Source organism: Trachypithecus francoisi, unplaced genomic scaffold (genome assembly GCF_009764315.1).
Source record: "Trachypithecus francoisi isolate TF-2019V2 unplaced genomic scaffold, Tfra_2.0 Lachesis_group18, whole genome shotgun sequence".
Taxonomy (NCBI): domain Eukaryota; kingdom Metazoa; phylum Chordata; class Mammalia; order Primates; family Cercopithecidae; genus Trachypithecus; species Trachypithecus francoisi.
In genome coordinates this window covers 57,180,727-57,196,657 of record NW_022681463.1, presented here as the reverse complement: position 1 = coordinate 57,196,657, position 15,931 = coordinate 57,180,727, and the positions used below count along the sequence as shown (strand labels likewise).

General features: G+C 35.7%; 1 protein-coding gene across 2 annotated transcripts in view; it reads right to left on the bottom strand.

The window, feature by feature from the left end:
* Window positions 1–15,931, bottom strand: part of DIAPH3 (diaphanous related formin 3) — a 512,593-nt gene that overhangs the window by 332,526 nt on the left and 164,136 nt on the right. For both annotated transcript variants that reach the window (XM_033177601.1, XM_033177602.1), the window contains one exon: window positions 15,806–15,911. In XM_033177601.1, coding sequence (XP_033033492.1) covers window positions 15,806–15,911 — 106 coding nt within the window. The remainder of the gene's footprint in view (window positions 1–15,805; window positions 15,912–15,931) is intronic.

Here is a 15,931-nt window from a genome sequence, read left to right as displayed (position 1 = left end):
CAAATCCTTTAATATAGAACTTAAACGATAAAAATTTTTAAATCACAAAATTTTTCAGCTCATGTTTAACACTTCATCTTTCAACTTCTCCACTTTTTTTATCCCTGGCTAAAATATATCTTTCATCCTCCAAAATCCATAAAATGCAAACAAAAGACAGTCTCTCTAGAGAAGCATTCTTTGTTGTTGTTGATAATACTATTTTTCTAAAGTCTACATTCTATCCAAGTCTAGCAAGAACTACTGGACTACTGATCAATATGTTTAACCTCATGCTGTTCCCTAAATTGTCTTTTCTCCATCCCTTAAGGCAAGGTTGATATGAATTTAAAATGCTGTTTTGGAGTAAGACACCAACAGGAGTCTCAATTCCCGCTGTTTGAAATATATAGTAATTGTTATATTTGATATCTAAGCATTAAAATCTGACCAGCATGCCTCTACTGTCGAAACTTAAGGTTGTTTAAAGTGGGAATGGGAAATATGTCAGAAGAGAGAGGAAGAGGAAAAACATATTTAAAAAAAAAAAAAAAAAACTTAACAGAATCTACCTTTCCAGTACATGTTCATTCAGCTGTAACCAGTTCATGTCAAAAAGTCAAGTTTAAAATTTTTTCCTTCCACCCCCTTGCCAGTCATTACCCAGGACCCACAAATGTTTTTTTCAGCAATGCCATATAATTTTCAAAGATCTCAAAGAGCAAATAAATAATGTTTCTCTACACTCAGAGAAACTAAATCAAACTCAGTCACCTGGCTTCTAGAAAACCACAAATTACAGACAACTCAAAGAAAGTAGCAAAAATAAGGAACACAAAAACTAGCAGCAAATATCACCTAAATGGAAAATAAATATATGTAGACAACAGTAGCATGAAACTGAGAAATAAGGGAAAGGATAACCCAAAGTATTTCCAGGAAATATTCAAAAAGGTAATTCTCCATAGAAGAAGAAATAGGAAATTAAATTGAAATAATGAATTCAAGTTAAATTTATAAAATTGCTTCCCAATTCTAATCATAATTTTCCATTAGCATGGCTTAAAATCTATTTAATTTAAATCATGCAAACATGTCTGTGAATATATATATAGGTATGCACTAAAATGTATTGTTCTTTATGGATAAATAATTCTATAATCAAGGTAAAGACCAAGGAGTTCCTTCCAGGTTTTATACATAATGAGATACATACTTGTGGTATCACATAATTTCACAATAATTTAGCATACCAGCAGAAGGGAGTGTCAATCAGCATTTATGCCATATCAATCAACTCCTAGAAACACCGAGAAAGGTTAAAAAAAACCTACAAAGGCTAACAGGACATTTTGCCTGTCCAATGAAGATATATCAGTAAAATGATTAAAATATACTATATACTATAAGAAATATGTTTGGTAAATAATGGGAATATGGAGATGCTAAATGAGAACTAGGACAGCTGAATAAAACACTGACTCAAGGATTAATAAAATGACCTGATGCAGAAGTGAAGAAGAAAGTTCAAAGCACAGGAATTAACATGTTCAAATACATGGAACCTTTAAATTACAAGTAATTCAAATTTTGTGACTAGTTTGTCAAGGTAGAAAGGGGAGTAATGGGAAGAAGTCAAGAAATTAGGCTGAACAAGGAGACAGGAGACAGATAAGGCATAGCCTTGTGTGTCAAGTCACAAAATTCAGATTCAACCAGAAATAGTGAAAATCGTAAGGAATTTTATGCAAAGGGGGGACAATAACAGAGGCAATAGATTCAAGTTCAGAAGCTACTGTAGAAGTAAATTTTTGAGCAAGGAGGAAGGTTTGAACAACATTTGAAATATAAAGTGATAGAATGAGGTACAAGAAAAGCATTTACAAGAGACTTCCCACTTTTGTTGTTTAACTAGATAGAAAGTGGTACCATTAGCAGACATACAAAATGTAAGAAGAGCAACAGGTTTTAGAGAATAGGATAAATCTTACTTCCAAAATTCTGATTGAGATGTATATTAGAATCATTCATTCACTAAAAAAAATAATTACTGAGTACCTACAACTTCTGTCAACTGGAGATATTAATACTCAAAAAATGAAAAACAAAAGTGAGATTTGTCATAAGGAAGTAATCTCTGTGCTCTACTTGATGTTCCAAAAATGTAGCATATGATCTCTCTTAATTTGCATGTTATAGAAATCATTGTGATACATTACAAAACCAACTTCCCTCCAAGCTAATAAGGGTAAGAAAATAAGGAGCTTCTATCTTCCTGAGAGCACCTAGTTAACTAAAGTTTCCATCTTTGGGCATCAGAAGCACTTTACCCTGATATTGGCTCACATACTTCATTCCTTCAAAGCCTATTTATTGATGCCTACTATACACCAGGCATTGTTCGTGGTACTAGATATACAGGTGCGAAAAAAGATGGAAATTTCTTTGAGAGAAAGAGGAATCAAGACTGACTCCAAGGTTTTGGGCCTGAGCAACTTTGTGGTACTAGATATACAGGTGTGAAAAAAGATGGAAATTTCTTTGAGAGAAAGAGGAATCAAGACTGACTCCAAGGTTTTGGGCCTGAGCAACTTTGTGGTACTAGATATACAGGTGTGAAAAAAGATGGAAATTTCTTTGAGAGAAAGAGGAATCAAGACTGACTCCAAGGTTTTGGGCCTGAGCAACTTAAAGGATGAAACTGTAATTTATTGAAACAGAAATGACCACAGAAGAAACAGGCTTGGGAAGACAGAAGGATTCAGTTTTGGAGATGATAAGTTGGAAATGTCTGTTAGTGATCTAAATTTTAAAAGCTGACAAGGAAATTGAAGACAGAAGACTCCAGTTCAAAATAAAGCAATTACCATAGCAATAATATGTAAAAACCAAGATCTCAGATGGAATCACCCAGGGGACACTACAGAGGAAAAAGGAGGAGTAAGAACTGTTTAGGGCATTTTTCAACTGTAAGGTTCAACATGGAGATTAGAGAAATAAGTTAAAGAAAAAAAAAGTTAAAAACCATAAGTGAGGTAGAAGGAAAACAAGGAGATTGTGGTGTCCTGGAAGTATGGAAAGTGATCTCAACAGTGAGAGAGTGATCAACTGTGTCAAATGTGGTCAAATAAAACAAGGACTAACCAAATACCACTGCATCTGGCAAAATGAAAACACTGGTGACTTGACAAGAATAGCTTCTACAAAGGGATAAAGTTACTGTTCCAAGTGGAAACCACTTGCCTCCCCACAGATGCCATATGCAGCCAGTAAACAAAGCAATTGGCTCTAAAATATTCTCCTCTTTGCCCTAAATGCATCTTTATATGTTAGAAGTAACTGCTCCTTTATCTTTGTTTTTAAAAAGTCTGTTTAAAGACACTTATCTCTAGGTTTTATGGATTACAAATTCAATTCTAATGGTTTGGAAAGTCAATACTGTAAGTTCACTTTATTACTCTTGTGTCAATTATCAAAAAGGATCTTATGTGAGACAAGGTATTTTAAAGGTAACTTCTAGCTGGAGGGGTGTGTGTCCATCTATGATTCAGGATACTTGAGGATGTCCTTAGGGAAGCAGTAAACTAAAAGTATAGTACAAGGACTGACACCAGCAAACTCCAGATAGCCTAAGACAGGAAAGTGAGTGGCCAAAAAGGTAATGACAAAGAGTGGGACAAAAGTAGCAATACAAACTAGGAAGGTAAAGACATAACAGGGGCCAATAAAGTAGATAAACTGTAAATAGAAATCTCAAAGATATTCAATATGTAGGACAGAGCCCGTCAAAGGCAATCTTAAGAACAGGGCAAATGATCAAAGGAAAATCATTAGAAGTCGAAAGAGGTTAACAACAAAATAGAGGAACATGCCGCTATCTATATCACTGAATCAGCAAAGTGGCTTTCTGCCCTTGAAAATAAAGTGAGAAGTTTTCTTCATATGTGAATACATAGTACCTAAATTTCCTTTGGTATATAATTTACTGCAATTACTATGTTCAACACAAATATGAGAAAAGACAAATGTGTTTGTTTATACAAATTTATTGTACATGAGAAATCTTGTTACATGCATATAAGGTGCAGTGATCAAGTCAAGATATTTACGGTGTCTATTCTCTGAGTACAATACATTTATTTGGTCAGATACAGCCACTCTATTCTGCTATCAAACATTAAACTTACCTCTTCTACCATATGTTTGCACCCTTTATACACTTCTCTTCATCCTTCCTTCTCTGCCCCCACTTCACTCTTCCCAGCCTGTTATCTATCTTTCCACTTTCTACATCCATGTGATCACAATTTTTAGCTCCCACATATAAGTGAGAACATGTGGTATTTGTCTGTCTGTGCTGGTTGATTTCACTTAAGATAATAGCCTCCAGTTCCATCTATTTTGCTGCAAATGACAGGATTTCATTCCTTTTTATGGCTGAATAGTATTCCACAGTGTATATGTACCACATTTTCTTTATCCATTCATCCACTGATAAACACTTAGGTTTATTCCATATCTTTGCTACTGTGAATAGTGCTGTAATAAACATGCGAGTACTAGCATCTCTCTGAAATATTTATTTCTTTTCTTTTGGGTGGATACTCAGTAATGAGACTGTTTTTTCTAACCTTTGGTTCCCTGACCCTTTTTGGACAACAAACTTAAGCACAAAATTCAACGTTCACTAACAGGCACTATCCCTGAGCCCCATCCACGAGGACCATCCAGTTTTTCCAAAGGCCGCCAGAGCAGACGCTTTCAATCTGATTGTGCTGACAAGATTTAGAAAGTTGTCTAACAGCAAAAGTAAGTAGTTCTTAGAAAGTTTACTCGAGTCAACATGTTTATCCTGGATATAAGTAGATGTTTTTACAATTAAATGATGGCTCTACACTGCAACAACATATCAGCTTCAGGAACTAAATCCAGATTGAAAACAAGAACCAGTAAAATACTTAAATAAAAATTCCATCAGAGTCTGCAAAAACTTGTTATCTGGGCCTGGAAGATACAGTTTAGACTGCTATTCATCTTTCCCACTCCATAGCAGAAATTATTTCTCTCTTTGCACAATTAAATTTCACATTTATCAAGTTAAAATGAGTAAATGATGCTTATGGAGAAATATTTTGCCTCCAGTGTAAATAAAGAAATTCCAAAGATTTTAAAATTTTACACACATGCATTGAAGTAACTGCATGTACCCCATATAGACTCAGAGAAATAAACTGCAGGACTCAAGAAGCTATAATTTATACCAGGAATACAAAAGAACAAACTTGAATTCTTAAAATATTTATTCAGAAACTCCTCCAATACATCATTAATTTCTTCTATGTACTCCCATGCCTTTTTCTAAAACTGCATTTATTGCAGTTTTCATATGAAATGTTAGATGGCTTTAAATTCTTGAGTATAAGCTTCTTAAGGGCAGAGGTGTATTTCTTTCAACTTTGTAGTTCCAATACCTAGTATAGCCCAGTACATAGCAGTCACTGAATAAGTAATTGATCAGTTAAATATGAAACGTTTTAGTTACCTTCAAGACATTATCTTTCTAGTTGTCCAGTGTAGAATAAATGAAGAAATGTATTATATAGACTTATAATGTAGATTCAGAAAACTGCCAGTAAACTCAAGATAATGGTAACCATTAATTTACACGTGGGTATGCTCCATATGACAATATGAGTTCACGTAAGAATATTATCTGTTTCTTTAATGTCTACTAACATAATGGTTTAGTATTTACTGACTCATTTTAATATAGTTGATGTTTTAATTGACTGGTACTTAAATATCAATCCTATTCATGCAAACCCCAATAAAAGTAGTAGTCAGAAGAGAAAGGAATTAAATTAACTTTTGCATCCTTCTGGGATAGCTCAACAATGATCCTAAAAATTAGCCTTTTACTAATAGTCTGTATTCTTCATTTAGTCCTTCATTAAATGTGAGAAAAATTATTTAAAATAGAAAATTAATTAATAGTGATTTGATGGGACAGAAGAGATACTTAAAACAAAAAATAGTAAATCAAGATATAACTATTCATTATAAGAAGACCTTTACTTGGTCTTGGGCATAATAAAACCTGGGTAAACTTTGAAGATTAAAGTGGTAGGGGGAACAAAATCAACCAAAGCAAATATACTTGGCTAAATCCAGAAAGGCATTTAACCTCTGATTTGTTTTAATGTGAGTATTCAATGTCATGTCTGATTATTGTCCAATGACAAGTTTCAAAATATAGTGATTATCACCCAATTAAGAAAGGTTTTTGGTACTATTTTTAAAACTTTAATGAAACTATTTATGTAATGATAAAAAGTTATCCTTTTTTCATTTATAAAAATATTGCTTTTTCTACGTTTTCAGACATGGAAAAATGAGATCCCATCAAACTTTCAAAGATCTATCTTCTAATTAAACTTAATGAAATCCACAGATTGAAGAGTTTTTTTTTTCTTTTTTAAGTTAAGGAAACATTTAACTATCTTTGCAGCAGCCATAACAAGGCAACTCACAATCTTTGACTGCAGGAAACATAAATGGCGTGCAGCCCCAGCTGCTACCTTCTGAAACCTATCACAGTATTTGAGTTGAAGTCACAGTTCCCTGCTCCCAGCCAAGGCTTGAGCATAGCAAATATACTAAAATAGACCTGTTCCTGGGACACGTGGGACTTTGGCTCAAGGATTCCCCAACAGGCTTGCCAAGCTCTCCTAGAATTGCAGGGCAGCCTGAGACACTTTCACCCAATCTCCACTCCTTCCCTTTCTCCTTCACCTAGGGTCAGGTCTGCATTGAGTTTGACAGCTCTCCCAGCCTCCCCCAGCTCCTCCTCCACCATCCCTCACAGGCATTTCCTCTAGTCCCTTAAACATCAAACCTCTTGCTTCTCAGAGAACCAAGACTAATAGCCTCATTTCACAAAGCAAGTTTCAAAAACGGTTGTCATTTTCAAATTGTTAGACTCATAAGTATTATACCTGAAGCTTAATCAAATTTCTTATTTTTTAGGTATTTAACAGAACACTTTTACTTTTTCTTATTTTTCTTTATATATGACCACCTTCTGTATTTTCATATGTTATCATGAGATATGTGTTAAGACCATGTCAATGTGCATGCCAGACACTGAAATACATTTGGAACACAGTTTTTCTCTAGTAATATTTCCAGAGACACCAATAGCCTGGATTATATTCCTTGCTTTTGCTTCCTTGAAAAATATATCCTAGGGTAAAGAAATATCTACCACAGGAATCCTAGAAAGACATATCAACCACCAGCCACCCCTGTCCAGTACTGCATCAATGCTATCGCTATAGCTTAAGAAGCCTGAAGATATGAGGGTTGCACAACAATGTGAATGTGTTTAATGTCACTGAACTAACTATATTCTCAAAGATGGTTAAAATGGTAAATTTTATGTTATATATCTTACTACAATAGGAAAAAAAAACCTAAAGTGAATAATGGCTATGTATTTCAACGGTGGGTAAAGAAATGACAAGATCTGGGTTATCTCTACTAGATAATCATAAAAAGTAGAGATCCACGGAAGGACAACGTAAACCCAGCTACTGGTATTATATCTAAAGAGTATACTAAAATCATATATTTAGAAACCTGAATGAAATTAAGTAAAAGGATATAAGTATATATTTTAAGTGAGCAAGCTCAGAACTAAAGATGCTACAGATTCACATCAAACCATCCAAGACAACCAAACAATTTTTTCTCCCTGAAACAAGCTTCCCATCTTTTCCTTTATTTGCTCTGACATAATTATTTCTCCTCTCTGGACTCAGAAACTGTGGAAATCATGTTTTTCCTTTATTCAGTAACTAATGTAGGGAAAATATTCTTTAAGTATCCCTAGAATCAAAATTAATGAGGGTTTCATTCCATTTAATCTACATCCAAGATATAATAAATGTATAGGAACAACATTGGAAGCACCGGGCTTAAGGAAAAGTAGCCAAGGTGACACTAGGAGGGTTGTGGTCTTCTGTCTGTTGCAAGACAGTTCTCCCTGGGTCTCTCATATTTCATTTCCACTTGTATTGCAAGTAAAGACATTGATGGTCTTTTATCTAGATGCTCTTCAAGGATGTGTGTATACCAAACAATCTTGGAAAATAGCATCTCTTTCCAGAGCAAAGAGCAGGCTCACTTCATGTCTAGTATAATAAAGATAATGTCTCCTTTTACAGCAAAGTGCAGGCAGGTTCAAAGTTCCTCTCCTACAGCACATCCTCTCATCCACCACCAGAAAGTTCTGACCATGATTTGATTATCATTACCTACACTTTACTAAGAGGTCAATCAGAATAGATCGAGCTCCTGCATCTCCCATGCAAAACATCTTCCCTTCTCTCTGGATGTCTACCCCATTCCAAGTCCCATAACTGTAGCTCAGTCATTCTGTGGGGTGGGTGAATGGTACTGACAAAGAGGATAAGTTGGACTGACTGTCTTCAGACAGTCCCTCCAAAAATGTTTAGACTTAATTATTTCCTGAACCAAGAACTGTAATATTTATCAGCCAGCTGGAAGCCAAGTTGAAAGCTCTGCCACCCTGTAGTCCCTCAACCAATAAAGGTCCTATTTTGTTTGGTCACCCAACAACTATAAACAACACTTTCCTTCCAGGAGCACCATGTACACCTTTCAAGATTACTTATCTTGTGTGAAAGACAGGCATTAACTTGCCTCTCTCTTCAAAAACACCATGACTTGAACCCTACAGGTATGATCATAAGAAATGTTCAAGTGTTTAAAGAAATGTCACCATTATATCATGCAACCCTTAGGCAACTATGGAGATCTCTCCAAACTGAAGCTATCCTTAGTTACTCTGGGGAGCTTCCTGGAGAAAAAAACTGACTTACTATGTGCACTCTGCAGGTCGTTATCCCTACAGTGGGAAGTGGTAAAAAATCTGTGCCTGATTTTAGCTAAAGTGATCAGTAACACCACATCAGCCCTGGGGAACAATCAGGTCAGCTTCAACTCAATGACCAGGATTGTTATGAATGAAAGAATTATACTAGACTTCTTTGCTGGGGAAGTTTGTATAATCACTAACACGTCATACTGTATCTGAATTAATACCTCAGGCCAAGTGGAAAGATGAATCAAAAAATTTAAAAAGAAAGTTCATGTCCTTTATAGGGACATGGATGAAGCTAGAAACCATCATTCTGAGCAAACTATCGCGAGGACAGAAAACCAAACACCGCGTGTTCTCACTCATAGGTGGGAATTGAACAATGAGAACACTTGGACACAGGGTGAGGAACATCACACACCAGGGCCTGTCATGGAGTGGGGGCAGGGGGGAGGGATAGCATTAGGAGATATACCTGATGTAAATGACGGGTTAATGGGTGCAGCAAACCAACATGGCACATGTATACATGTGTAACAAATCTGCACATTGTGCACATGTACCCTAGAACTTAAAATATAATAAAAATAAAAAGGGAGATAGATCTGTTTGTATTGATTGAAAGATATATAAAGTACAATAAACAAGATGTAAAACAAACAAACAAACAAAAAAAGCCACCTGATGTTCTAAGGTAGACTCTGATGATTTATTAGATTATGGGATTTGTTCAGCTGACTAGATCTGGGACCTGGAAGGCAGGACTGAGGCCAATACTCCAGACAGGCCTCTTTCTGCTACCCACAGTCCTAATGACCAGCATCCTTAATTAAGCATGCTATGAAACAAATTAGACAGATGATTTCATCGTAGCCTGTATCACTCAGATCAATCACAGTCATTGCTGCCCATAATATAAAAGTAATATTCCCTATGCTCAAGGTTTCTTTCCTAAAATACAACCCACTGCAACTGGCAGTATTCACATTACACTACGAGTGTTATAATATGGGCTTTGGAACTGACACAAAGCCGATAGTCAGCCTACTGCTATTGCTGTGAGCAATAAAATCCTTTGTTTTTAACCTAGGAGTTCATGTCTTTTGACAGCACCAATAGAACTGTGGCAGACTAACATGTCAGTTTATAAGTGGCAGATCCTCTAAGACCCTTCATGTTCCTGACCCTCCCATCTGCAACTCCATGGGTACTGGATCAGAGAGAAACCACAGGAAAAGGAAGTTACAGCATTCTATCACTGTAGGCTTGAGGACATATACACTGAAGAAGAACCAAATATCTACCCCAAAAGCTCCAGGATTCCCATGTTTTGAATCCCTTCAAAAAATATATCACAATTCAATCAGTCCTATGACCAACAGCAAGATTTCAACAAACTCTTTGAAATCTAGAAAATACTCTTGATAACAAGACAGAAGACACAGAAAGGAAAAGAAAAAGAGGATAGAAATAAAAATAACAGAAAATTCAAGGGTGGCAGAAACTAGAGATTGGTTAACCAATATTATCCCAGTCCTTTTCTACTAAGGAAAAACTGGCCAACATGAGGGACAACCACACACATGAATACTGGACTCTGTGATGAAGGGTTTGGTTCTCCTGGGGCAACTGTGGCAGAAGGCTGTCTGTCCCTGGTGTCACAAGTGCTAACCACAGCAGAGAGTTGGGAGTGGCATTTCCATCAGAGCATTGCTGTGATATGATACAGCATTTCTTCTGTATTACTTCTAGCTATGTACTACTCACATGACTCCCTGGGCCTACTAGAAATCTTGTAAGGTAGGTATAAAATTTGTAAAGTAATTGATTGATATAGGTTATGATGAAATCTGTTCAATTTGTTTCATAGCGTATTTAATTCTGTAATACCATTTTCTGCTTAAAATACCTAGAGTGATTATGTTGCTTGCAGCCATATATATGCTTGTTTGTTTTTGAGACAGAGTTTTGCTCTGTCACCCAGGCTAGAGTGCAGTGGCGCGACCTCGGCTCACTGCAAGCTCCGCCTCCCGGGTTCACGCCATTCTCCTGCCTCCTGAGTAGCTGGGACTACAGGTGCCCAGGACCACGCACAGCTAATTTTTTTTTTTTTTTTTGTATTTTTAGTAGAGACAGGGTTTCACCGCATTAGCCAGGATGGTCTCGATCCCCTGACCTCATGATTTGCCCACCTCGGACTCCCAAAGTGCTGAGATTATAGGCGTGAGCCACCATACGCAGCCCCTGATAATAATATTCTGATAATAATAATGAGAATTATAATAATAATGAGAATAAAGTTATTCCAGGTACAAAGTTTATCATTTTCTTACTATATAATATCAAATGGGGGAAGTCTGCTCAATTCTATCATAATCATAAATTATCATTATTAGGATCAGACTAACAAAAAAAGTAACAATTCTCCTTATTCTCCTTTAAAAAAAGACTTTGTCATAAATATACTTTGCAGTAAAAGAACAATGAAGAATGTTTTTATTTTGCTATCTCATTTTCTCCAATTTAAGAGCAAATAATTGGTTCCTATTTTATTCACCAATAAAAAAGTTTTATTTTTAACTGATGATTTGCTAATGTCATCTAGTTTAGCACATTTTAGTAATGCAATTTATTAAAATGGAATAAAATGGGTACAAATAGTTTTATGGGAAAATTGATAGCCAGACACCTCGAAAATATACTTTATTTGTGGAAAATTCAGAAAGACATAGAGAAACAAGTATTTTTAGATGTTGCTACAATGTTTTTTGATAATTTTAAAGAATATAGAAGAGCATAATCTGCAATATGCAGAAAACAGAATCTATGTTACCTTTTTTTGTTCGTTTGTTTGGCCTAAGTTAGAACTCTAGAAAATGGTACCTTTTACTCTGAAGCCTGTTACCTGCTACCTATTTCACACATTAGGCTTAAAAACAATGAGAAACCTTTATTAAGGAGTAAAAACCTTCAACAAAATATTTGAATAGAAAAAATAAGAATGTAGAACAATTCTTTCCATTTTCTATTCCCAATTAAGAGCATGGAAATTTAACCTGAGCATATCAGAAAATGAGAAAGAAATACATTTGAATGATGCTAAAATAAACTTTCACTTCTTAAAAATTAAGCTCTGAGAACTACACCAAGAAATTTATTTTACTGTTTATAGGATATCAAATAATTAACACTACTACTAACTGTAACAGAAAATATAATTACAACTAAGTCAATTAGTTTCTTAAAAGCAAATATAATCAGCTACATATATAGGCAAAAATTTTTTTAAATTGAATCATCATCTACTATGTCCCACAAAAGTTAAAAATTAAAAAGAAACTATATTATACCCGTGACTTCCATAATTGTGGAAGGAAAACATTGCTCTAAACTCTCCTCCTCCCTGGCTGTATTCACTCAACACTAAATATGGCAAATAAGCAGCAGTTTAAAAAGAAATCAGCTCTACAAATGTTCACAGCAACATTTTTCATAACAGCCAAAGAGCAGAAACAACCTGAATGTCTGTCAACTGACAGCTGATAAAATGTGTTACACCCATATGACAGAAGATTATGTGGCATTTTTTTAAAATGCAGTACTCCAACATGAATGAACCTCTAAAATATTTTGCTATTAATAAATAAAAGAAGCCAATCACAAAGATCCACATAATGCATGATGACATTTACGTGAAATGTCTGGAATATGCAACTCTATAAAGACAGAAAGTAGATCAATAGTTGTCTCAGGCTACAGAGAATAAAGGATTGTGGAGTTATAGCTAAGGGATGAGGACTTTGTTTTGGTGTGGCAATGAAAATCTTCTAAAATTGATTATGGTAAAGATTCCACAAATCTGTTAATATACCAAAAAAACTGAATCACACTTTTGTTTTTTGGTTTTTTTTGAGACAGACAGTCTCGCTCTGTTGCCTAGGCTAGAGTGCAGTGGTGCGATCTCAGCTTACTGCAAACTCCACCTCCCAGGTTCACACCATTCTCCTGCCTCAGCCTCCCGAGTAGGTGGGACTACAGGCGCCTGCCACCACACGCGGCTAATTTTTTTGTATTTTTAGTAGAGACGGGGTTTCACCATGTTAGCCAGGATGGTCTCAATCTCCTGACCTCACGATCTGCCCACCTTGGGCTCCCAAAGTGTTGGGATTACAGGCGTGAGCCACCGCACCTGACCTGAATCGCACATTTTAAATGGGTAAATGTTATGATACGTTAATTTAGTCTGACTAGAGTTGTTAATAAAAGAAATTAAACCTGTATTAAAACTTTATATAAACAGAATTCTCAATATTTATTAAAGTCTTAATATTTTCTATAGAATAGTAACCTATAAAATTCCAAACTTTTAACTGATAGTTCTCTTTCTAGATATTTACTGGCTAAACATAAATTTATCATGACTATAGAAATGTTATTTTTCCACAGAAGAGCACCTTCAATAAAATTAGAACAACTACCCATAAAAGAAATTACTTAATTTACCCCCTAAATTTTTTAAATCAACGTGGTTTGCCTTCAAGTTCATACTCATCAATTTAATTTGTAGTTAATTAAAATAAAGGTCAGACAGACTTACCTTTATGTCTGACAGCCAAAACAAATATTCCAAATAACCAAGAATTAGACTGCAATAGTCAAAACTTTCCAATAAATGAGGAGATCATGTCATTTACCAGGACAATAATGGCTTGTTAAAGCCATTATTCCCTCACAGTTTAAAACCTCATGTAATGTAATACTGTTGTAAACAAAAGGATGGGACCCCAGTTTCACCAACATTTTTATAAACCTTTTATTCTCAAATAATTATAGACTCATAGATAGTTGCAAAAAGATCAGATAAAGTAATTGTTCAACTTTCCTCTACAAACTTTTCTTTAGGGTTACTCTTCATTAATCTTCAGATGAATAAAAAGCCTGGGATCAGATGACAAAGAAACTTGTTAAAAGCACCGGATTACAACAGACCAACCAGACAAGGAAAGACACAAAAATAGAAAGGAAAAAGAAAAGCAATAGGAAGGAAAAGGAGAGAAGGGAAGGGGGAGCTCAGAGACAAGATGGAAGAGAAGAGACGGAAGAAAGCAAAGAGAAAAGAGAGGAGGAGGAGAAGGGAAATGAGGCTAGCAGTGTATGAATTAAAAGACTCTAGTCTCTCAAGCAACTAAATGGGCAAGGTCTATGTCAGTGATGGGGAACACATCCCAGATCTCCACGCCAATGTCATCTAACAAGCCCAGAATGCATGAAAAGGGGTTCTCTTCCAAAGGTTCCTGCCGGACCCATGCCATAGAGACCCTCTACTCAGGTCTTCAATTCTGCCTATTCCAAGAGAAACAAATGACAACATAGGGTTCCTCACTAGCTATTCGCTAACACTATCATCTGAAATGTCCATACTAAATTATTAGTTTCACAGCTCCTATCATATTCTCATTTTGTTTTTTCTTGAGTCGGAGTCTCACTCAGCCACCCAGGCTGGAGTGCAGTGGCACGATCTCAGCTCACTGCAACCACCGTCTCCGGGGTTCAAGCAATTTTCCTGTCTCAGCCTCCTGAGTAGCTGGGACAGGTACTCGCCATCATGCCCGGCTAATTTTTGTATTTTAGTAGGCTGGTTTTGAACTCCTGACCTCAGGTGATCCACCTGCCTCAGCCTCCCAAAGTGCTAGGATTACAGGCATGAGGCACCGCACCCGGCCTATTATTTTTCAAACACCATTTGTTTACTTTTAATTTTTAACTTTATTTTTTTTTATTTCAGATTTGGCTTTTCTATTCCTGTCATATCAAGAAAATATAAAATGGCCAAGCTGCCCAGAACCTTTAAAAAAAAAAAAAGCATAACTTTTTACTTTTATTAAGTGTGAAACATTTACTTCGTATCTATTACCACACTGGCTTCGAAATTTTGCTGCACATTAGGATCATCTGAGGATCATTTTAAATTTCCCAATGTCCAGGTCACACCATGCCAATTAAGTTTTAAAAGTATGGAGGTGAGAATCAGGTGTTAATATTTTTTAAGACGATCACTCTTGAACAATTATGCCAATAAAAGCCTCTTTTCCTTTTTTAAAAAAAGAAAGAGCAATTACATGAATATTAGTTATTCAGCTTGAATATTAAAATGTTTAAGCCTAAATGTGTCTTTTTAGAAGTATTTTTGGAAACATCTATAACCTTGGGTTTCCTTATTATTCATGTAAGCTCAACTTTTCAGTTATTAACATTAAAACAATGAAAATACCTAATTCACCTAATTGGCAAAACATCTCAAAAGTTAAAGTAATTTATGAGACTAACATAGAATAAATAGTTCATATGACTATATCTTATACAAAGTAATCTAATAGTTCTACTACAGGAAAAGCAACCTAGGAAATGGTTACATTGTTGTGTGCCAAGATGTATCTGTAAGATAAATTATGACATAGTACAAATAGGAATTCTATATGTCAAAAAAATGCTAGGCCAGATGCAGTGGCTCATGCCTGTAATCTCAGCACTTTGGGAGGCCGAGGCGGGCAGATCATGAGGTCAGGGGAGATCAAGACCATCCTGGCTAACACAGTGAAACCCCGTCTCTACTAAAAATACAAAATAATTAGCTGGGCATGGTGGCGGGTGCCTGTAGTCCCAGCTACTTGGGAGGCTGAGGCAGGAGAATGGTGTGAACCTGGGAGGCGGAGCTTGCAGTGAGCTGAGAACGCACCACCACTCCAGCCTGGGAGACAAAGCAAGACTCCGTCTCAAAATAAATAAATAAATAAATAAAGCTATAAAAGAATATTAAAAGGCATGCAGAGCTTCATAACAACGTTTTCATATAAACCAATCACAAAACAGTTAAAAGAAATATATGTCATTTAAAAATAGATTTTATATACACATAAAACTTACTTGCAGTTGAACTGAATTGTGCCGGAGGCCTTCCACAATACAAAAAAATCTGTCAATTTTTTTTTCTTCACCAGCTGAAGTTAAAGCTTCTAAAACTTCTTCAAGGCTATTAGAAAATTTGAGTCA